The sequence below is a fragment of the Heptranchias perlo genome, chromosome 7 (assembly GCF_035084215.1).
Source record: "Heptranchias perlo isolate sHepPer1 chromosome 7, sHepPer1.hap1, whole genome shotgun sequence".
NCBI lineage: Eukaryota > Metazoa > Chordata > Chondrichthyes > Hexanchiformes > Hexanchidae > Heptranchias > Heptranchias perlo.
In genome coordinates, this window is record NC_090331.1 from 80671579 (window position 1) to 80696143 (window position 24565).

Below are 24565 nucleotides of genomic sequence, written 5' to 3' on the forward strand. Positions count from 1 at the left end.
TTAAAATAAATCTGGTGGACTATAACTTGGTGTTGTAAAATTGTTTACAATTATCAATTTAAATGTGGAAGTATCACACTCAGGACCCAACTGCACAGGCAATCTCTTATCAAATTTAACACTTAAACATGTATTGATGCAGTAATATTAGGCATGTATTACAGACTATAAGACACTCTTACAAAAACAAATGGTTGGACAGTATCCAGTAGGGAGCAGCTAACCGGTTGCAGACCAGTGATTGAACCTGGGACCTTCCAGGTCTGTATGGTTCAGTTTCTCACTGTATAAACCTGCGGAGGTGCTGAAAGTATTTTTACATTCTTCTAACATATATATGGTACAGTCCATGGGATGCACAAATAGTGAACCAGAGTCCAAAGCTAGTGCACTTGCATCTTTTATTGTTGCTTTTTTCTGATAATTTATGCACTAGGAAACATCAGGGATTGTTCCCAAAAATGCATTTCCATGGTTGGCCTGGTCTCAATAGGGTGGTTAAAGAACTCATTGTTAGGTGCAACTCAAGGCTGGGATACCAAATGGCCTTGGACGTTAAACAGATGCTTTCTTAGATTAGTGGACCTCACCAAAATCCTGCTCTATGCTTTGACAATGTGAATCAGGAGAAAGGACAGTGAAAATATTTTAGAAGGTGACATATGCTATGGTACACCTAGTCTGAAGGACCAGTTTGTCCAGGTTTGAACTCCTACAGATGGTGGCACAAGCGAAATAAAAGCAACCAACGATGTAATTAGAAATGAATCCTGGGTTGTAATACATCACTTTCCCCCACAAGAGTAAGGTGAAGATAGATTTGCTGCAAGTAGAAAGGTCACAGCACCTTCTGCTGGCTGCTCAAAGATGGTGCAATAATAAAAAAATAAGTTTCTCTACATCCTAGATTAGTTCTCTTTTTAACCAGTTAAAAATAAGAAATTTGAAGCAACACTAAGATGCCAAAGTGTGTGTGTGTATAATAAATATATACGTATGTATGTATGAATAAAACCTTGTAAATAGAATCTGCATTAGCAACCTGCTGTTAAGAGAGACCTGATGCTGAATGTTTTATTTACTCTCTTTTTCTCTTTTCAATTAAGCTTCACTTCCCGGTATTTCTAAAAATACCTGACTAAAATAAATACTGAATAATACTGTTCCCACTTACTACACTCTGAATATACTTGAATGACATTTTGTCCTTAATAGCACACCACCAACCAGATAAAATGACGGAGTTTTTCAGAGCTTTACAAGTTTCCTATTACATTGTTGTGCCCAGTAACATGACTATATAACTTTTGCCAATTGTATATATTTCTATGTTCTACTTTAAAAAAAAGTTTTTAAGAAATTTTTTTTTAAAAAGTTGCATTGCAATATACCTAAAATTAACCAAAGGCAGAAAACCCTTTTACAAGTTTCAACTGCAACACAATCTTTCCTTGTGGGTGGCCAAAATGACGACTATGGAACTAGATTTTCACAGGAGGTTGTTCCAGTAACTGAACCTGGCTGAAAAGGCCATTTAAAAACAAACACACCCATTCATTTATGAAGCTGCCATTTTCTAATGGGCCATTTATTTTTTTAGTGGTTGCCTGATGCAGCAAGATTACCATCTGGGGTAACCCTGTAAAATAAGTGACCCAGTGCCAATGCCATTGAAAGTAACCTTGGGAGGGAGTTTTTCGAATGTCTCCCACAGTTGGCGGTTGCCAGTAGCAAAGGTAAACTGTTGTCACCGCAGCACTTGAATTGGGTATAACATCTTGGGTCTGGCCATGGGAGAGCTGGCCTATAAGTTGTTGGCCAGTATAGAGCTTCCTCCCCACCATCAGAGAAAGGCTGCTGCTGGAATGATAGTCATGCCTTTGACTTCCAAGTGACTTGAGCGTACACAGTTGTTCCATTATTAAGCGCCTCAGGATGTTTTTCTACATTAAAGGCACTATGTAAATGTAAGTTGTTATTGTGGCTTAATCTACCCCGCAATATAAATGAGGCACATTCAGCACATGGATTGGGTATTATCCCACTGGGAAGGGTTCCGTAATATAAATGGGTTATTCGTTTTCTTTGATCTCAAACACGAAATGGGAGGGACCGACCATCTAGAGTATGTGTGCCTTAAACAGATTCTTACTCACCAGCCTTAGGACAACTACTAGGCAGGTCGGTTGTTACTGGCATTGTTTGCTCTACCACCCCCTTCCCCCACCAATAGCTTTTAAGAATTCAGCATAAATACCATCCATAACTGCTGACCTACCATTAACTAGATGATGCAGCACAAAGTCCACTTCCTCCCACTGAACTAGTTAAGGCTTACGATCTGTACAGGATATTCCACCAACTGATCCAAGCTCCATTGCAGGCAGCCCTTTGGTCTGTTGGGTCAGATGCCAATTCAATACATTTTCTCCAGATCTTGAGGATATTCTCACGGGTCTGTCAGAGATTGCTGGACTTGTCAATCATTGGCACTAAACCAGAGGGATCCCTTTGACCGTGATAGGCAACAGATTTTAGGCAACAGAATAAACTGCTAGATCCTGATCTGTTATTCTATTCTAGTAAGTACTTGTCAGGAGTGTGATTCCACTTGCTGGCTTTTACCTCTCAAGCAAAAAATACTAGGGCTCTGCAAAGTCCTCTCCCAGTAATGAAGTAGGCTTGTCACAGAATTGTCAACATTTGTAATTTCATTAACTAGTTATAGATTTTGTACTATTGTTTTAATGATTCACCAGGATAGAAAAGAAAGAAATTAGTGTCAGCAACATTGCTGTCATTACAATTTTACAGAGAATTCAGGGTTGCAATTTGAAAATAGAGGCAAGCTTTGACTTGAGGCAAGCTGAAGCAGTCTACATAGCCTATCAATTATCTTCCTTACCGTCCGAATATAGAACTCACCAAGTTAGTCTGACTCAGATTGATTGGAAGCATGCTCCCAGGACTATATTACATTGTCCTTTGTAGATAACGCTGGCAGAAGTCAGGCCCCAAAGTTATGATTTAGCAGCAGATACCGTGTGACTATCAGTATAGGTGATGGGCTTCCTGCAGTAATTACTTCTCTGCCACAGCGAATGTCAACAGGAGAAAAATAGCTGAACATTATACTTAGAGGGTGGTCTGCCAAGGCACAGTATAGGAAATACTTGTGGATCTGGAATGAAACGTCTGCTAAATGAATAAGTAGTTTTGATTGTCAAGTTGCATTACATTACAATATGTGATGCATAAAATGAATAGTATTTAAAATATCCATTCATTTTATACCTGATCAAATCACTGAATATATGAGATGCAGCACTAACACTTCCACTCTTCATAGGTCAGAGAGAGAACAAAGAGAATTCTGACAGCACTTTTTTCCTACAAGTGATCCATATCCCTTTGATGAGCCTTTGTGTAAGGAGTGATTAGCTTAACAGCTAATACAAACAGGGCATTCGGTAAAGCCGCACATTTTATTTCACTCCACTACAAAAATTATTTTTTTAACTATGTTACAGTGTCCAACATTTACAAAAATATACAATAGTGACAGTTAACAATGTATTAAACGCCTGAAGCTGTGTAAAGCATTTCATTTCATTTCGAACAAAACTATCATGCCAATGAATGATCTAAGCTCACATTACTGCAAACTAGCGATCACCAGCAATCTAGTGGAGAATATTGGCTGCAAAGTGTACCAAAGCTTCCTCTACTCCTTTAGAGCTGCAGTGCCCCTTTCTGTTGATCTGTTTAATTCCCAAGTCTTAGCTCAAGTTGGGTTTGTCTTCTATTCACCTTAAATGTATTGAAAACCGACAATCATTCTAGTACAAGTCTTGTGAGGTAATAAACAGATTGCCACTATCATTAATTCACCTCTAGAGACATGCCAGTTGTAGTTTCCATGTGAATAGAACAATTTTGTGAAATGGCAGATTTGTACTAATTTGTGATACTGTACCAATTTGGAACTAAGTACAGTTGTTCAGTGATGAACAAGAGTATCCAACTGTGTTGTAGGAATCACTAATGGGGTCATAGCTAATTTTTTGAGGGGAGGGAGATGGCAGAGGAATGGCTCAATTTTGAAATCTAAAATTGTTATTTTAACCTGAAAACTGCTGATACTGAAGACTAAACAAAAACTATTTAAAATGTGCTATTTTCACAAAACATAAGAACTCCAGATTAAAGCAATGGAAATGCTGATGTTTTTAATGTTTCCTCCAATGTTCTTTATCATCATTGACCCTAAATAATTAGAACAATTTTTCAAACTTACATCTTGATCTAGTTTAAAAAGAGATAATTAGACTAATCATTTTTGAAGTTTAATTTGGTTTCTCCCCTCTCCTGAGGATGCAAGCACCTGCCCAAGTTGTCATTTCTCATGTATGCGTTTAAACAAGGAGCGTCAGAATAATCCTTTTCTTAGCCTACACCTACACATTCACACCTTCCAGCAAGAGTCACTAGATGGCAATCAAGACTGGGAATCCAGGCTGATTTTCTTCCTCCCTAGCCAGGGGAACTGAGACCAATTGCGTGCCCAAGCTGAGATCAGCTAATTTAGCTCAAACCTGTAGTTCACTTAGGCCCTTCTGTGGCTTAATGGCCAACATCTTTACCCACTAGGACCGGTCATCAGAGGAGCTTGCAGCTTAAATTTCCTGATCAAATTTAAGGAAGATCATTCAAAAGAAGCCTGTTAAAGGAGCTACTGCAGCTTTAAATCAGGTCATGAAAGTAAGCTGTTGCTGCAATTTTGGATAATCTTAAAAGGTACAGGGAAAGCAGAAAAAAAGTACATCACAGCATAATGAGCCATTCAGTGGGATAATATAGATAAATATTAATCCAAAATAAAAATTCTTGGCAAATAATTGTGGTTAAAATATTGTACAGCTCATTTTAAACTGCAATTTTACTCCAATGAGAAAAGAAATAAAAATACAAGAAATACAACCTAACATAACAAGTGCTACACAAATACTTTAAGTACGTTTACACAAAAATGAACATGCCACGTACAATAGACTTTGCGATGCACAGGACAAATGGCATAATCTCAGAATATATATATTTAAAAAACTGGAGTCTGAAAAGGGGTTTAGTTCCTTCGTATTATCAACAATTTTTAAAAACCTGTGAAGTAAAGTAATTTTAAAGATGCAAAGATAAATGGACGTTTTAATACTACTGGATCTCAAGCCACTTCATGATTGAAATGAATGCTCCACATTTGACCTGAGGTTTGCCTGTACAAATGAGGCCAAAATTGCTGGAAAGATTATTTTATTAGTTCTCAGATGGCACAAATGTTGTTCCAGGGCAATGGTAAACCCAGAAGTTTGGTCAATTAAACTAAAGGTGAATTGTAAAAAGTGTGCCACTGTCACAAGGAATGCACACAAACTCAAAGCAAGTCAGCCTTATTGAAAGTGCTCATCTTTCCAGGGTGGAAGCATCTTTTTGCATTAAAATGCAAGGGTCAGGTCACAGCGCTACTTTTAAAAAAATTTATTGATTTTGTTTTGATTTTCAAAGTTGTACTCTTGCCGTTGGCTTGGAATGTGTGAGGGCAAAGACAACCTTCTGCAACATTTTTATGCCGCTCAACCATGTTATAGATTCAGTCAGCCTAATAATGTAGAAATTAGCCTTCTTTTTGCATGTACAAAATTGCTGCTTTGCCCTGGATGAAACCAGCTTGTAACGATGCAATTCTATTTCAGGGGGTGCTGGTAACCTTGATGATAACATTGGACCATGAGTCAAGAGTATCCAATTGTAAAATATTATCTCTACTAAAGTATTAGTTAATTTGCAATGGGGTATATGTTGATCATAAAAGAAAACAAGAATCAAAACCATAATGTACAAATGATTATCCTTTCCAAAGGCTCTCAGGAGTTGACTAATAAAGTTCATTAAACCTCAATGTTACAATCTATGATGCAGTAGCTTGTGAAATGCTGGGCAGCGTAGGATTTAATGGGTTATGGGCATTTAACAGGTTAGATAACAGAAAGCACTTGAAAACAAATAGTAGGGTGGTTACATGTGTGCGTACTAAAGATAATTTTTTTTAAATTGGAAAACTAGTTCATCAACAATAAATTTAATAAAAAGAAAAAGTCAAATCCCAGGCGCTACACCCATTTGATTCCCTAAAACTCGTATCCCATCCAAAATAACCCTTCGTTAGCAGGGAAAAGGAAGACATGTAGCCACTGTGCAGGTTTTCATGACAAGTGGCAGGAGGTGGTGTGGAATGTAAAGGATTCATGTGGTTATTATTGAAACAGCATTTTTAGTTATGTTCTCATTCAAAAGTAAAATAAACTTGTGGATTTTCATTTAGAAGTGTACCATTTCAGTACCTGATTTAGCCTTTAGCTTCATCATAATCCTCACTCCTCAACAACCTCATACCTATTACACAAATTGACTGCAGCTGAGGGCTCCAGTGGTCAGATATTGCTTTTAAAGTTAAAGAAGTGGCTACGAATACATTGTGTCTCCTGACATCAGTGCACACTCAAGGCTCTGTAAACCAAGTGGTAATATTTCACTAATTATAGCTCCCAAACAGCACTTAGTATTTCATTATGTTCTTTGGTATAGTTAATGATGGACAATGGTTTCATCCAGTGAGCATTCAAGTAGGCCTGTGCTTTGTGGTGTAAGTGGGCAGCAATCTGTTTTACTATTTAATGAAGCTGTGTACGTGTCAACGCCAGTGCAATAGAACTATTTTCATTCAGCATTCCTGAATTTAACAAGTGCATCACAGAAACATGAATTCTATGTTCTCATCAGTCCGTGGCTAAGAGCAGAGAGTGTTTGCCTATGCTTGTGATATTTAGCAGGCAATAATAGATGCTTATTTAGTAATCCATTATGGCTCTATAGCTAATTGTGTTTAGTGTCTTAATAGAGGATAATAGGTACTGCCCGGTGATCTAATTGAAATGGTGATGTGACATTGTAAATCACAACAACAAAGCTCTGTCAACCTGAATCTGAGCACGAAGATCGAATTATTAGCTTCAATTCACCAAGTATTATCATCTATTGTTTTACAGACGCAAGGCATTAACAGTGCTGCATTTCCATTATTGGTACAATTATATTGATTTTATGTTAGGACTTGAAGATATATTGAATCTGTGACAGTCACTGATGTATTACCAAAGCTTAACCTGTAAATTACAGGAACATTCACTGCCTTATGTTACAGTACAACGTATGACACAGCAAAGGATCACTGATACCCAATTACTTTCTTTAAAAAGACTTTCATATCCATATATGAAAAAAAATAAAATAATATACTTTCAGGTGGCCTAGCCTATCAGCACAGGTGTGGTGTCTAGTGCCATGGGCAATGACCAGGCTGTTGGATTGCTCTTATGCCTTGGTGATGAGTGATGTGGTGCTTCTTTTGCTGCAGAGATCACTGCAGCTAGTTGAAAACATTCAGAAATTTGTAGGATCATCAAGAATAACAATCAGTCAAAGCACAAAGGGGGTGAAATTCCTCCCATCAATAATTTTATCATCTTATTTTGTATTCACATTGACTATTTTGCTAAAATTGTCAGCAGAAATTTCAGCCCAAAGAAGTTAAGCAAAGAAGAAAACAGTACAAATCCTGCTTTCAGAGATGCAAGCTTTTATAAACAGTGTTTTTATTTTATGTACTCATTCATTTTCTTTAAACTGTGCAAGATAATAAGCTCTCTAATGGAATGCAACTGATTGAGAGATAGGAATGCAAAGAAATGCATTTTTACCCATGTACACGTAATTGGTCAAACTGCTTTCCTACAAGGTCCCTCCTCCCCATCATTTCTTCACCCTATTAGCTGAACTGCATGAATGATTTCTGTGCCAACTGTGCAACAGCCCCTCCTCCATCACGTTCTTGAGGAGAAGTTAATACTTGAAATCATCTTCTGGATCTTCTCTTCATTTTTCAGTATGTTTGCCTTGACAGCACAATTCTTATCCTGCTGGTCCTTGATCAGTTGCTCCAGTTCAATGAGTTCTGTCTTTAATGGCTCCACAGCAGTGTCTGTAACGCTGCAAGGACAAAAAATAAATCAAGGGATTCAAGTTTGTAATGTGGTTATTACTACCATAAAAACTGAAAAACAGTTAGCTTTTCACAGTTAAGGTTATGAATAAAGTATATGTAGCAGTTTTACTGTGAGCTCCAGATTACCAATTCTCATATATAGTCTACTTCTCTTAATTCAAGTTACCTGACAATTCAACAGTTTTTAGCAATAAGTTCCCAAATTGCTGCATTATTTATGTTGCTTAATTTAAATTATTAGATAATTCATTTTTTTAGTGCAATAACTTTGAATTATCAAGAGTGGACTGATTGTATGTGCTACTGAAGCAAACATAAGCTCCCAGTGTCCATCATGCCAGAGCAGAGAGCTGCTGAGTGGCCCTTTCACTTATGAGGATATCCTCTGCCTGATGGTGTCTCTTGTTCCCTGAATGGAAAGTTAGAGAAAAAGAGAGGGGGCAGTATTGAATCCCTGATCTGTAAGCACCCATTAATGTTGTGAAAATGTGGAATGCATGCTCCACAGCATCACAAGTGCAAAGTCAGTTTGGGTGCTTATTTGGGAAGCAATGGCATTAACGAATATGGAGAAATGGAAGGAAATTGGGATTAAAAAGATAAAAAGCCACCATACTTAACAAAACATTGCAGCTCAATGGGCCAAATGGTTTACCACTGTTCCTATATGGGTCACAGACACAGATACATATGAGCAGCAAGACTGCTAAGGGTCAAAGGTGTGCAAGTCAGAGGCAGCAATGTTCAAACTGTAGTACTCCAGTCAGACCATACCTTGGGCACCACGTCTCATCACCACGTGTAGTCCTGGTCACCGAGACCAAAACTCTGAAGGCAGTTTAGAGAAGTCATTTTAATGATCCCTAGGCCCAGATATTTACTCATACCCAGGAAGAGAGCAGGGGAGAGGATTTTCAGACGGGATTTTGACGGTAGGATGTCTCTAAAATTTTTTCAATAGATGTTGCGCCCGACAGCCAGCCAGATTGATAGGCCGGGAGCCTGTTGGGCGGGAAAGCATCTGGAGAGCAATCAGGGTCTTCGGGGTTTAGATGGAGCGGGGGTGCGGCAATTGCAAGGGGAGGTGGGGGAAGTCGGACGTCACGCGGTGGGGGGGAAAGTCGGACGTCAAGCGGCGGGGTAGATGAGTGGGACATCGTGGGTGGCGGGGAGAGATAAGTCGGACATCGTTGGGGGGGGGGGGCGGGGGATGGGCTTGGTCAATTGCGGGGTAATTAAAAGATAAGCTTGATTGGCGGTGGGAAAGCTCCTCCTGGCCCACAAGCAGTGCAATAAAAGCACTTCCCTCATGGATCCAGCCCATTTCGCCTCCTTTTACCTGCCAGGAATCCCGTGGCCCAGGAATCCCAGCCTCCATGGGACAAAAATTAAAATTTAGCTAAAATAAAGGCCCGCAGCCTCCTTTAAACATTTTACTGACCTACCTGCCTTCTGAGAGTAGGTTGATCGCCCACCCTGCAACACCACCTCCGTTAAAACCGAAAGTGGGCCGGTTTGAAAAACTAAAACATTTTACCTCCCACTCACCCCAACCCATCTGTTCTTGGGGGTTAAAACTCCCCCCTAGTGTCAGAAGACTGAGTTATGAATAGAGAATGGAGAAATGTACTTTTTAGGCAGACAGTGACTGGGAGGTAACCTTATAGAGTATGTAAGAGATCGCAAACTGTATAGAAAAGGTAGATCCTGAAAACAACTTCAAACTTAATCATGACAGCAGGACAAGGGAATAAACAAGGGAGTACAGCTTCAAACTTTGTGATCTATGAGGGAAGTGGGCCACAATTGGCGCCAATTTATACTATGAGTAACAAGTGTAAATTAGAAGTATAAAAGTTTGGATTCCATTAGCAATCTAACTGAAAAGGAAAAGTATGTTAGAATAGAACCACTATGATTCTGTTGTTAACAATCTATTAAAGTTTTTGTATTTTAAAACAGTTACCATTTTTAAAGGCTAAGTAAGCAAATATGTTATTGATCTCTGACATAAGTCAGAGCTGGTTTCCCCTCCCTCCCCAGTAATCACAAATACAGAACTTTATGGATGTGGTGGGGGGGGGGGGGGAGGGTGAAGAGGAGAAGATTCCTGTGATCTTTCATCTAATGGAGCAGATGCAAGTTCAGTGACATAAAGGATACAGGTATTGTTGCATTTGTAACAATGGGATTAGGGCATTTTTCTATTATTCCTGAGTACGTGTTAAACTGAGTTCAGCTATTTCTCTTGGTCAGTTCCTGGATGTCATCCACATTGACTGATGATTTTCATTTCAATGAAATAGAAAAATAAATAGAAAAATAAATCATTCTTTGTAAGCAACATTCAAATTAAAATATGGACTAAACTGTATAAAGAGGGTGAATTAGTACAATAAACAAAATGAATTTGTTTTGAAATAGCCTCGAAGTCAACAGAAAGGATATTGTTCAGTTAAAAGCCGCATAGCACCACTAGGGGGCCTTTTTTTCTACTTTCTAGTTGTATACCAACCAACTTTTGACAGTATTCAGTTCAATGTTGAAGTCACAGCAAGTCTTTTTGTTCTAAGCTGCAAGAAACATTATGCAACTATACGTAGAGTATTCCCCTTCAAAAGAAATTCAACCTCCATGTACCGTGGGAACTTCTGTCCTCCCATGGAGGAAAATTACCAGAGCTCTGCCCTTTTATGAAAACTCATGCCCTGTGCAGTGGGGATCTCCCCCTCCATTCTAACACAGCATTGATCTGCTTTCTGGAGAAGGCTGCACTAAGACCTAAGGGAGAGAGCATTAAAACAACACTAACAATAAATTGTTTTTAAAAGAAAAGTCACAGTAAAACTGCTCCAAAGCATGCAAAGTCAGAAAAGAACGAGGGGTAGGCTTGGAGGGAGCCTTGTGGTGGAGAATGAATGTTCTCAAAGAACGAGGAGGATTCTACTCAAGGTAAGTAACCAACATTTTTCCTTTCATTCATTCATTATTTGTATTAATGAAAGTATACCAAAGCAGTACAGAACTGACTCTGAGGGCTGGTTTCTTCAGCCCAGTTTGGATTACAGCAGTGTCAAAGCACAGTATTCTGAGTTGTCAAGTCAAGATCTTCTTTATGATGAAAGCATGTAGACTCCTCCAGGCAACTATACTGAATATGCCTTTGAAAGAAACCTTGCCAAGAAAAGGAAATGTATTTTCTATTTCCTTCGGTGTCCCATGCAGTGGTTGCTCAGCATAAAATTTCAAGAACTGTGCAGCCCATTTCAAGCAGTGCCAAAGGCTACACTTAAAACAGAAACTTGGTTGCCTGTTTGTGACCGGAATCATATGGTCATTCAGCTGGTGCGGACATCAAGCGATGACCAAATGAAACGGTTCGACCAATTTGTGATCAATGCTGGGGGAGATCGTATGGGACAGGATGCCTCCTCATGCTTTCTTTCTGACAGTACAAGCTGATACAGAATGTGGCTCAACTATCTTTAAAGGGTTGATTTTGTCACTGTTCCGATGGTGACTCAATTTACTGTTTGACCTTTAGGTTGAGGAGCTTCACTATGCTTGATTCTCAAATCTGCCTTCTGTTGGGGTGAATTATGCTTGCATATTCTTGGCCCAAATCCATCCCACAGCTGATCACATTGACCTGTGTTCAAAATAGGTTTCACACAGAAAAGACATGGAAGATAATGAGAGGCATGATTGTGAAAGAACCATGGCACTCAATATTAATTGAAGACAAGTGCTAGCACTGAAACAGCCATATGGCTGCAAATGACCCGAACCAAATTGGTTGAAGAGAGCCTGATTAGACTATGATCCAATATGCAGTCAAATGTTACACAAACTAGTTTTCAAACTCTACTAAAAAAAAATGCAAAAATATTAAAATTAAAAACTTTTTCCTTATACCCTAAGGCTTTTAAAAATATTTGAAACCATCATGTTACAAAATAAAACCAATAAAATGGTGAAAGAACTTTTCCTAGTATGGGAGACAACAGATCTCACCTTCTGCCAAAAGATGGGAGGAAAAGAACTGACAGGTTACTTCAGATCAAGACTATGATACAGCAGAATAAGGGAAAAATCACTGGTCGCCACTGATTTTTTTTTTAACAGAAAGGCACACTGTTTCTAGTAATTTCCTTATGTGGCATATTGGCAATTTCTATTTATATGTAGAGAGTAAACAAATGAAGAAGAAACTGTTTTGTCAAATGATGTTTGACCCTGTTACATCCATTTCTCCAACATCATAACTTTAAATCTGGATTTCTGTAATTACACTCCACTCTTATAATTGGTCAGTGGAACCAACATATTTTCCACTTAATCATGTGCAGTCTATACTGAGTATCCCAGAACCTAGTAGAGAATGCAAGACAAAAGCTTTGAAGGCATTGGCTTACCATCCTTATAATGAGAGCTTGGTGTACTGAAACTTGTTGTTAACTACCCAAATACTTCATAACTCACAGCATCATACTTGCCTGTGCATCATCATCACTTGATGTCGTTCTGCCCTGTGGAAGCTTCAGAAAGTTATTACACTCATCTGTGAATGCTGATGTAGTAATCATTAATGTTTTCTAAAAATACTAAAATTTCTGCAGCAGCAGCTATGACCATATGGATTACAACTTAAATTAAAAAGGAAAGTGTAAGCCATCATGACTCTACAGTTAAATGCACTGCATGTTTTTGTGGTACCGAGCCATACAGACCAGATAGGTTTGATCTCTGGTCTGGAGTGAGTCAATCAATCTCTGCCAGGGTCAGTTACAGGAGGTACTACAACCAGCGTCAGTATGCCCAGGAAAAAAAAAAATCCTGTTTCTAATCATTATCCAGAGACCCTTGTGGGAAGTGTACATGCGAAGAGGTCGCCACAGCTCGAGCCTGAGGCTTTAAGATTGAGCATGATCTTGAACAGAAGTATGGAAGCACGTGATTCATGCCTGTCTGACATGATGCCTGCTGATTTTGAATTAGATCTATTAAAATAGTTTGGGTGATCTCCAAGTGTTATAAATGCTTCTGATTGGGCATACCAAGTCCACGCCTCCGACTAGGCCAGGCTGTGCCAGAAAATGTTTAGTGACATTACCAGGTAAGCCACAGAGAGAGAACATAGGAATATTGGAACTGGAGTAGGCCATTCAAGCTCCTCGAGCCTGTTCTGCCATTCAATGAGATCATGGCTGATCTGTATCCTAACTCCATCCACCTGCCTTGGCTCCATATCCCTAAATATCTTTGGCTAACAAAAATCTATCAATCTCAGATTTAAAATTATTAATTGAGCTAGCATCAACTGATTTTTGTGAGAGAATTCCACACTTCTAACAACCTTTGCATGAAGAAGTGTTTCCTAACTTCTCTCCTGAATGGCCTTCAATTCCATGAGCTTTAATTTTAGCTAACAGTCTCTTATGTGGAACCTTATCAAATGTCTTCTTGAAGTCCATATAAACTATACCCATAAACGTTCCCCTGTCTACTACTTTAGTTACTTCCTCAAAAAAATCAATTAGGTTCGTTAGACATGACCTACCCTTTTTACCAATACATGATGGCTCTCTCTAATCAGCTTAAATTTCTCTAAGTGCTCAATCACGCTGTCCTTAATTATAGATTCCAATAACTTCCCCACAACAGATGTTAGACTAACAAGTCTATAATTTCCTGGTTTCTCGCTCTCACTTTTCTTAAATAGTGGAGTTATATTTGCAATTTTCCAATCTAAAAGGGACAATTCCTGAATCGAGAGCGCTTTGGAAGATTTGGCTAAAGCATCTGCAATTTGCTCACCTACTTCCTTTAAAACCCTGGGGTAGAAACCATAAGGTCCTGGGGATTTCTCGGTCTTCAATGCCATTATTTTTTCTAATACTGTTTTCTTGCTTACGCTAACTTTGATGAGTTCCAGTCCTTGATTCATTATTAGTTTCCCTGAAATGTCAAGTATATTATTCTCTTCCTCTACTGTGAAGACAGACTCAAAATAATTATTCAGTAAGTCTGCCATTTCCTTATTTTCATTTGCAATATTACCTGCATCTGTTTTTAAAGGGCCAACATTACCCTAGACCTTGACCTAATATAATTGTAAAAACTTTGTGTGTTAATCTTGATATCCCTCGATAATTTCTTTTCATATTCCCTTTTTGCAACACTTACTGTCTTTTTTGTCTTCCTTTGCTGTTCTTTATATCTCTCCCAGTCCCCTGAATCTACACTATTCTTTGCACTTTTGTATGCTCGTTCCTTTAGTTTTATGTTATCTCTCACCTCTTGTCAACCATGGCTGCTTTATTTGGTAAGTAGAATTCTTGCCCCTTAGGGTTATATACTGGTTCTGTATTAAGCAAAATTTGTTTCTGAACACCTCACACTGTTCATCTGTAGTTTTACCTGATAACAGTTTTGACCAATTTTGCTGGCATCAGTCTCAGTCTCATCCCGTTAAAGTTAGCCTTACCAAAATCTAGAATCTTAGTAACTGTGTTAAGTTTCTCCTTTTCAAACCTAACATTGAATTAATATTATGATCACTGTTAGTTAATAATCTAACAGTAAGCAAACATTTATCTAAGTCCGGATCATTACTCATTACTAAATCTAGTATGGCCTGCCCTCTTGTTGGTTCTAGAACATATTGCTCCAAAAAACTATCTTGAATGCACTCAAGAAATTCACTACCTTTCTGACTTGAGCTATTCTGCTCTTCCCAATCTGTATGAAAATTAAAGTCTCCCATTAAAACAACTCTGCTTTTGGTGCAAGCCTCTCTAATCTCTGAATCAATACATTCTGCCACTTCACTGCTGCTATCAGGAGGATGCCGACAACTCCCATTACAGATTTATGTCCTCTCCTATTCCTCAAGAAGGTATGAATGTTCCAAGAATGCATTATACTAAGACTATTTGTCACTTACAAAGAATTCCTCTTAAGATTGCCACCTCCTTGACTTTGCCATCTTCTATGGTCTCCCATTGTCACGATCACAGGCAAGACCATTTCCGACTAGTTCCTTCTGTCCGTCACCACCCACATCCCTCTATCCACTTCCAACCCTTCTGCCTCCGTTCCTGGAACAAACTTTCCCTCAAGTCACTTACCAACTCCCAAATGCCTAGCCTCTGGCCCTCCATTTGCCTTAATACCTTTACAGCTGTTAATCTGTTCATCCGCTCCCTTACGCCGACGGAAGATAGTAATATAGACAAATCTCCAGGACCTGATGGTTTCCACCCCATGGTATTGAAAGAAATAGGTGAGGAAATTGCAGTTGCATTAGTCATAATTTTCCAAAGCTTTCTGTACATAACTCACAAAAAAAAGAACTGCATTTATATAGCGCCTTTCACGACCGCAAGATGACCCAAAGCGCTTTACAACCAATGAAGTACTTTTGAAGTGTAGTTATTGCAAGAAATGCAGCAGCCAATTTGCACACAGCAAGGTCCCACAAACAGGCATGAGATAATGATCAGATAATCGCAGGGATGCAGACTTGAGCGTATCTGGCCCACAACTGGTTAAGCCAACCACCACCAGATCTGATTCGATCACATCAAGCTCTATTCCTCACTCTCCTCTGCCAAAACCATTAGTTCAGGGTCACCCTGGAGGTGAGAGATAACCCCCAGCATCTTTTCTCCATCACTAACCGTTTCCTTAAACCCTCTCCCCACCAGCCCTCCAATTCCAACAAATATGAGCAACTCATGGACTACTTTGTCAATAAGAGTGAGACCATACGTTCAGCTGTCTCTGGTGTCCCTCTCCCTTCCCCTGGCCTAGCACTGAACCCACATCTTGCTCTAGCTGCTCATCTATCTTTCCTCACGCTCTCTCTGAACTCATCTTGTCCATGAGATCCATCTCCGGCTCCCTCAAACCCATTCCCACTAAACTGCTGACCTTCTCTTCCAGGTCCCCATGCTAGCTGGTATTGTAAATGTTCCCCTTTCCTCAAGTAGTGTACCCCTCCCTTTCATAACTCCATCATCACCCCATCCTCAAAAAGCTAACCATCGACCCCTCGGTCATTACAAACTACTGCCTCATCTCCAACCTCCCTTCTCTCTCCAAGGTCCTTGAACGTGTTGTTCCCTCCCAAATCCATGCGCAACTCCATGTTTGAATCCCTTTATTTGGGTTTCCGACCCTCCCACAGCACCAAAAATGCCCGAATCAAAGTCACAAATTATGCCCTTTGTGCTATGACCATGGAACATTATCCCTCATTGACCTCTCTGTAGCCTTTGACAAAGTTGACCAAACCACCCTCCTCCAATGCTTTTCATCTGATGTCCAGTTCGGTGGGACTGCCCTCACTTAGTTCCACTCTTACTTTCCGATTTTAGCCAGAGAATCTCCAGCAATGGCTTCTCTTCCCACCCCTACATCGTTACTGCTACTTGCGGTCCCTAGGCGATATTATCCGCAGATATGGGATAATAGCTTCCACGTGAATAATGAAGCTAACCAAACTCTATCTCTCCATCACCTCTCTCAATCCCTCCACTGCCCATGTATTGCTGGACTGCTTTTTCGACATCCAGTCTTGGACGAACCGCAATTTCCTTCAGCTAAACATTGGGAAGACCAAAATCATAGTCTCCGGTCCCTGCCACAAACTATGCACCCTTGTCACTAATTCCATTTCCCTTCATGGCTATCATCTCCATTTGAATTAGAATCTTTGCAAATTCACCATCCTATTTGACCCCGAGCTGAATTTCTGACCCCATTTCCCCTGCATTACAAAGATCGCCAACTTCCACTTCTGTACTATCATCCACATCCACTCCTGCCTCATCCCATCTGCTGTTGAAACCATCATCCATGTCTTTGTCACCACCAGACGCGACTATTCCAATGTTCTCCTGGCCAGCCTTCTATCCTCCATCCTCAAACTTCAATTCACCCTAAACTCTGCTGCCCATATCCTATCCAGCACGTTTCACTCACTTAACATCGAAGCCCTCGCCGGCCTACAATAGCTTCAAGTCCCCCAACACCTCCAATTTAAAATTCTCATCTACAATCACTTTGTGGCCTCATCCTTCCCTATCTCTGTAACCTTCTCCAGCTCAGTTGTCAGCTGTGGCTCAGTTGGTAGCACTCCGAGTCAGAAGATTTTGGGTTCAAGTCCCACTTCAGAGACTTGAGCACAAAATCTAGGTCGACAGTCCAGTACTGAGGGATTGCTGCAGTCGGAGGTGTCGTCTTTCGGATGAGATGTTTAGCGGAGGCCCCATCTGCCCTCAGGTGGATGTAAAAGATCCCATGCAACTATTTTGAAGAAGAGAGTTCTCCCCAGTGTCCTGGCCAATATTTATCCCTCAACCAACAACACTAAAACAGATTATCTGGTCAATATCACATTGCTGTTTGTGGGACTTTGCTGTGTGCAAATTTTCATCCTGTATGGTTTCTCTTCCCAGGATTTGCTGCACCTCTTCCTTTTGCTGCACATGGGAGCTTCCATGATGAAGTCTCTTGGCAAGGCAAATTATGCAGTACACAACACATGACCACAGTATTCAAGACCCTAGCCAGACTATATTGCCGAATGCCTAAGATTGATCCAGGCACCTGAAGCCAATGAGCCAGTGGTATGCTCAATAACTACTCCAGTTCTTCATTAGACCAGTGCTCAGCTCATATCCTTGGACACCACACAATGTAATGAGTCATCGCTGCAAAGGATAGCCTTGATCTCCCAGGAGCTAACCAGAGACTGGTATTGTTTGTAGTGGTGTCCCACAGGGATCTCTGTTGAGGCCTCAACTATTCACTGTATTTATTAACGACTTAGATGACGGGACAGAGAGCTACATATCCAAGTTTGCCAATGACACAAAGATAGGAAGCACTGTATGCAGTGTAGATGGAAGCATAACATTACAGAGAGCTATTAATAGATTAAGTGAGTGGGCAAAACTGTGGCAAATGGATTTCAGTGTAGGCAGGTGTGAAGTCATCCACTTTGGACCTAAAAAGGATAGATCAGAGTACTTTCTAAATGGAGAAAAGTTCAAAACAGTGGGATCCAAAAAGACTTAAAGTTCCATGTACATAGATCATTAAAATGTCATGGACAGGTACAGAAAATAATCAAAAAAGCTAACGGAATGCTGACCTTTATATCTAGAGGACTAAAATACAAGGAGGTAGAAGTTATGCTACAGCTATACAAAGCCCTGGTTAGACCACACCTGGAGTATTGTGTTCAGTTCTGGGCACAGCACCTTAGGAAGGATATATTGGTTTTGGATTTACTAGAATGATACCTGGATTCCAAGGGTTAAATTACGAGGAGAGTGTACGCAACTAGGGTTGTATTCCCTGGAATTTAGAAGATTAAGGGGTGATTTGATCGAAATTTTCAAGATATTATGGGGAACTGAGAGTAGATAGAGAGAAATTATTTCCGCTGGTTGGGGAGCATAGGACTAGGGGACATAGCCTAAAAATTAGAGCCAGGACATTCAGGAGTGAAATTAGGAAACACTTCTACACGCAAAGGTGGTAGAAGTTTGGAACTCTCTTCCACAAACAGCAGTTGATACTAGCTCAATTGTTAATTTTAAATCTGAGATTGATAGATTTTTGTTAACCAAAGGTATTATGGGATATGGGGCTAAGGTGGGTATATGGAGTTAGGTCACCGATCAGCCATGATCTCACTGAATGGCGGAACAGGCTTGAGGGGCTAAATGGCCTACTCCGGTTCCTATGTATCAAATAGTGATGATGTGGAGATGCCGGTGATGGACTGGGGTTGACAATTGTAAACAATTTTACAACACCAAGTTATAGTCCAACAATTTTATTTGAAATTCACAAGCTTTCGGAGGCTTCCTCCTTCCTCAGGTGAATGTTGTGGAAACAACATTTCCACAACATTCACCTGAGGAAGGAGGAAGCCTCCGAAAGCTTGTGAATTTCAAATAAAATTGTTGGACTATAACTTGGTGTTGTAAAATTGTTTTCAAATAGTGATGGCATGGAGGATTGCCTCAAAATGGAGGTCTCATGGCAAGTTTCAAGGAAGAAGGCATTCACTTGCATATGATACTGCTGGTTGCGAATAAGCTGCAGATCAAGAGTGGAATTCCTGTTGATGTTGAGCAAGGAAGGACGGGCAATGTGGGTACAATCTATGCCTTTCAAGAATCCTGTCTCTTTAAAACAGTAGTGTACTGTAATGCTGCTGCCAATTGCCCATGGGAAAGGAGGTCAAATTGGCAAATGTTACTGATGCCCCCAGTGGAAGCCTAAAATGACCCTGCAGCATAAAAGTTTAACAGTGGTTGTGACCTCAACAGCCACTGGCAATGTGGCGCTTGTGGTCTGCTTGCAATCTTTTGTATAACTCACTGACTGCAGGTCTGCTTGCAACCTTTTGCATAATGCAGTGACTGCTTCCTTGGCAAAGTGAAGCCTCCACATTGGTACTGTTTCTCTGACAAATGAAGGGATGTGTGCCTCTGCCTAAATATCACGTGGGGGTACCAGTGGATAAGTGCTGTACGCCTCCAGCACTGCCTGATCAGCCTGGGAAACCCATTGTGCCCTTTGTGAAATGGTGATGGAGGGGGGGAAAACAGAAATATCAGCCACACAGCAAAGGGCCCAAAGGCAGATAACAAAGTAGCTAGCAACAACAAAAAAAACACACCCCCACAAAATGAGTCAGAGATTAATTTTAAATTGAAGCCAACAAAGGCGATGCTAGCTCATTAAATTCTCTTTCGCCTTCTCCCACTACCAAGTAACAGACAAGATGAGGGACTAGTCTAAATGAGGTTAGAAATGGCCAAAAAGGCATATGGCATCATGTTTGCCTCATTTACACAAAACAGCCCAAAAACAAGCAGTGCTTCCCCCTGGCAGTGCAGGCAAAAAAAGTGGGCATAATTCTTGTGTAACAAAACTGTTCAGTTTTCCAATCAGAAAATCGAGGCTTTGCCATCCAGGCTCATGCCAGTGCAGAAGGAGATTTTCATCTGGGGTTGTGATTAAGGCATTTTGCTGGGGCAGAAGGGAGCTTTACATTGTACCTGATAGATCTAGTATTTGATCCAGAAGCACTTTTTTTTTGAAAAAAAAGGACAGTTTTATCATATGCAATGATGGGTGCAAAATAATTTTACAAAATAGAAAAATCACTATCAGATTTGGAATGATGTCTGTTTTTGTCTTCCCTTTATGTTTTGATAAAACATGCATCTTGGTTTGAAGGTAGACTCTTCTTTCTATGCCACTAAAGATGGCCAAGTTCACAAATTGTTCATAAGTAAGAAACCATCATCACTCTGCAGTTTACTGAAAATTTAATTTAATTTTGTTCCAGAATACTGTGCAAAGACATTGGAACTGATTTTCTTTTAAAAAGAACAGGTGGCATTATATATTGTCCAGCTGGTGACAGTGGTTGAAGCGAGTGGTTTCTGGAAGTATGAATAGACAGGCAGATCGTAGTGGGATATTGAAAGCCAAGTCAGATTTTTTGCAGCCGAAGCCTTGAGTGTGCCTAAAGTCCTGTGGTGTCAGCCCTTGGCTCAGAAGTAGCACTGTGGCCGCTGAGTCAGGAGGTCGTGGGTACCAGCCACACTCAAGGGAATTGAGCACATAATCTGGGCTGACACTTCAGTGCAGTACTGAGAGAGTGCTGCACCGTCAGAGGTGCCGTCTTTCAGATAAGACATTAAGCAGAGGTCCTGTCTGTCTTCTCAGGTGGATGTAAAAGATTCCATGCCACTATTTACCCTGGTCAACATTTATCCTTCAACCAACACCACTAAAACAGTTTAATTGGTCATTTATTTCATTGCTGTTTGTCGACCTTGCTGTGTGCAAATTGACTGCTGCATTTCCCCACATTACAACAGTGTTTACACTAGTCGGTGAGCTACCTGCTCTGGAAAGTGCATTTGACATGCTTGTTCAAACACTGTGTGCAGAAGACTGGTAGAACTGCTGGAATATTCAGGCCTTTAAGATGGGTAATTTTGAAATATGTGGGCTAAGCAAAAATGGCTTTTTAAAAAAAAAGTTAATCTGTTCTCCTGATTTCCCTTTCCCAGACTATGCATCAACTGCTAAGAGATGTACAAGAATACTCCAATGGTTATTCTCTCTCAAATTGTATTTCCCCAGGCAGACGTAGCTGGGCTCCAGTGGGCAATCCTCAGAGTGATCTGGCTGACATCAGGAATCAGCTGTGTGGGGTTCACGGTCTCAAACCCATATGCCCTAATTGTGGTACTGTACCACTACACTGCCCAATGGAAATAAAATATACAACTGAAGAAATAGGCTTGTCAACATATGATGTTACAAGGTACTAAATGAACATTATTGTGGAATCCGTACCATTTATGATAGATTAAGAGAGTCAAATATTCAGACACTCGAGAAACCAAAGATTAAAAGATGAATTAGCACCAGCCAAGTAACTTCAGGCAACAGCTACTTTCAATAAAAACAAAGCTGATAATGGAAACTTCGACAGTCAATATGTAGCTAAGCAAAAACGGCTTTTTTGCTTAGCCACATATGGCAGCATATCATTGGGCTGCATTGCAATTCAAATTCCTATTTCCTTGCAAGTGAATTGTTTATAGCAGATCACACTCACTGGCAAAAAAGAATTCCAAGTGTTGAGAATGAAAGGATGTTTATGAAAGGCAGAATGAAAATGTGCACAGCACAGTCAGCAAACCTAAAAGAAAACAGAGACTTAGAATACCGCCAGTGTAGTCAACCCTGGTGAAAAATATTGCTGTCTGCTTGGGCTGCACCTCCTTTCTACTTTTCAATTTAGTGAATGTTATTACCTTCTGCTGTTTGGTGTTCAATAACAAAAGTAGCTGGAATAGGGAAAAGCTGTTGAAAGCCACCAAGCATCAAATGTAGCAGGAAAGCAGAGAAACAACAGAGGAAGACACATTGGTGTTACTTGCAATCTGGCAAGTTGCATTATTTTTTTTAGCCTAACCTGAAGCTAGAAACTCACCTCTTGTCTAGTCAGTGAGTGGAACTTTCCAACCCTGACTGGTGGCTTAATAAATATGATCCTAAATTTAGCCAACTTCGAGATATTTTACACATCACTAATAAATACTCAAATCCCAAATCAAGTTAAGATTCAAGAATTTCAGACTGGACTTTTTGTTTGTTTACCTCATTCCTTCACAAATGTATTAAGTCAGATTTTTCTGTTAGGTATAAACTAAAATGACAAGAGCATATTTTCTTTCACAAAAGTTTGATAGAAGTGCCATATAAAAGGCTTGACATCAAGACTGAAGCTCATGGAATAAAGGGGGCAGTAGCAGCATGGATACAAAATTGGCTAAGTAAATTGGCTAAGTAACAGGAAGCAGAGAGTAGAGGTGAACGGTTGTTTTTCGGACTGGAGGAAGGTGTACAGTGGTGTTCCCCAGGGGTCAGTGCTGGGGCCACTGCTTTTCTTGATATATATTAATGACTTGGACTTGGGAGTACAGGGCACAAGGTCAAAATTTGCAGATGGCACAAAACTTGGAAATGTGGTGAGGAGGATAGTGATAGACATCAAGAGGATACAGACAGGCTGGTGAAATGGGTGGACACGTGGCAGATGAAATTTAAAAGTGATACATTTCGGTAGGAAGAATGAGAAGAGGCAATATAAACTAGAGGGCGCAATTCTAAAAAGGGTACAGGAACAGAGAGATCTGGAGGTATATGTGCACAAATCGCTGAAGGTGGCAGGGCAGCTTGAGAAAGCAGTTAAAAAAGCATACGAGATCCCGGCCTTTATAAATAGAGGCATTGAGTACAAAAGCAAGGAAGCCATATGAACCTTTATAAAACACTGGTTCAACCACAACTGGAGTATTGTGTCCAGTTCTGGACACTGCACTTTAAGAAAGATGTAAAGGCTTTAGAGATAGTGCAGAAAAGATTTACTGGAACGATTCCAGGGATGAGGGACTTTAGTTTCGTGGATAGACTGGAGAAGCTGGGGTTGTTCTCCTTGGAACAGAGAAGATTGAGATTTGATAGAGGTATTTAAAATCATGAAGGGTCTAGACAGAATAGATAGAAACTGTTCCCATTGGCGGAAGGGTCAAGAATAGGAGGACGTAGATTTATGGTGATTGGCAAAAGAACCAAAGGTGACATGAGGAAAAACCTTTTCACACAGCGAGTGGTTAGGATCTGGAATGCACTGCCAGAGGAGGTGGTGGAGGCAGATTCAATTAAAAGGGAACTGGATAAGTACTTGAAAGGAAAAAAATTGCAGGGCTACGGGGATAGGCGGGGGAGTGGGGCTAGCTGGATTGCTCTTGCATAGAGCCGGCACGGACTCAATGGGCTGAATGGCCTCCTTCCGTGCTGTAACTTTTCTATGATTCTATGAAAAGAACAGATGCTTGCTCTGCAATTGCACTATGCATTGCATTCTCTTCCACACTTGAGATTTGCTGCATTTTAATAAAGAACTGATTGGGCTTGAAGAATGCTTCCCCTTCCATTCAGGAAAAATTAGAAGGATTGACAGTAGCACTTACCCACCACTCCATGCCATTAAACACCAAATGTCCAGGTTTCTGCATACATTTTCACAGATATTTTACAGCTCCTAACCTTTGTTCTCTTAGGAGAGATTCCGCATGCTTCTTGTTTTCCCTGCGCCACGTTGATAACTCATTCTGCATGGAATCCATGTCTTCCTGTATGTAGTCCATTATTTTTCCGAGTGGCAAGGCACTGCGACACAGGGTCTGGATGGACGTTCGTAGTTTTTCTATCTCCTTGGCCACAAGTTCCCTCTCCTTCTTTTTTGCTGTTTCAGAGATGATTGTTTTCTCCTGAAAAACAATTTTGCAGCATCATTAAATAAATGTAACACCTGCCCTCTACATCATTCCGAACTGTGTGAAATATTAACAGATTGAATTTTTTAAAAACAGAATATTAAAATTGGGGTCAATAAATCGTGAGGATGCCAAAAAAAGCTGCTTACTAATCACACCTTACAATCACACACAAAATAAAAACAGGAAATGCTGTAAATACATAATAGGTGTCCCAGGATCTGTAAAGAGACAGGTTAACACTTCAGCTGTAGATCTTTCATCAGACTTGTTCTGATGAGCAGAAGCTTTTTTGTAGTTCAGTAGTTAAATGGATAAAATAGAACACCGTACACTACTGGAGATGTACAATTGATCAGTCAATTAATCAATTTCAATAAATTTGTGCTACAATTGATACAATTTAACCACAATAAAATGAACAGATTTTGCAGCTCAAGTCTGCTATTCGAAGAATGTCTGACTATTTCCTAATAAAGTTAATTAGTTATGATGTGCAGTAGCAACAATACTACAGGTACTTCTAGTACTGTACTTAAAAAAAAGACCTCAC

At 40.1% G+C, this 24565-nt stretch overlaps 1 protein-coding gene across 2 annotated transcripts in view; it reads right to left on the minus strand.

Moving 5' to 3' along the window:
• Positions 1-3466: 3466 nt before the first annotated feature.
• traf3ip1 (TNF receptor-associated factor 3 interacting protein 1) overlaps positions 3467-24565 on the minus strand; it is a 134985-nt gene continuing 113886 nt past the window's right edge. For both annotated transcript variants that reach the window (XM_067987954.1, XM_067987953.1), the window contains 2 exons: positions 23783-24006; positions 3467-8103 (listed from right to left, as the gene is read on the minus strand). In XM_067987954.1, the coding sequence (XP_067844055.1) occupies positions 7938-8103; positions 23783-24006 (390 nt within the window). In that variant the 3' untranslated portion in view covers positions 3467-7937. The remainder of the gene's footprint in view (positions 8104-23782; positions 24007-24565) is intronic.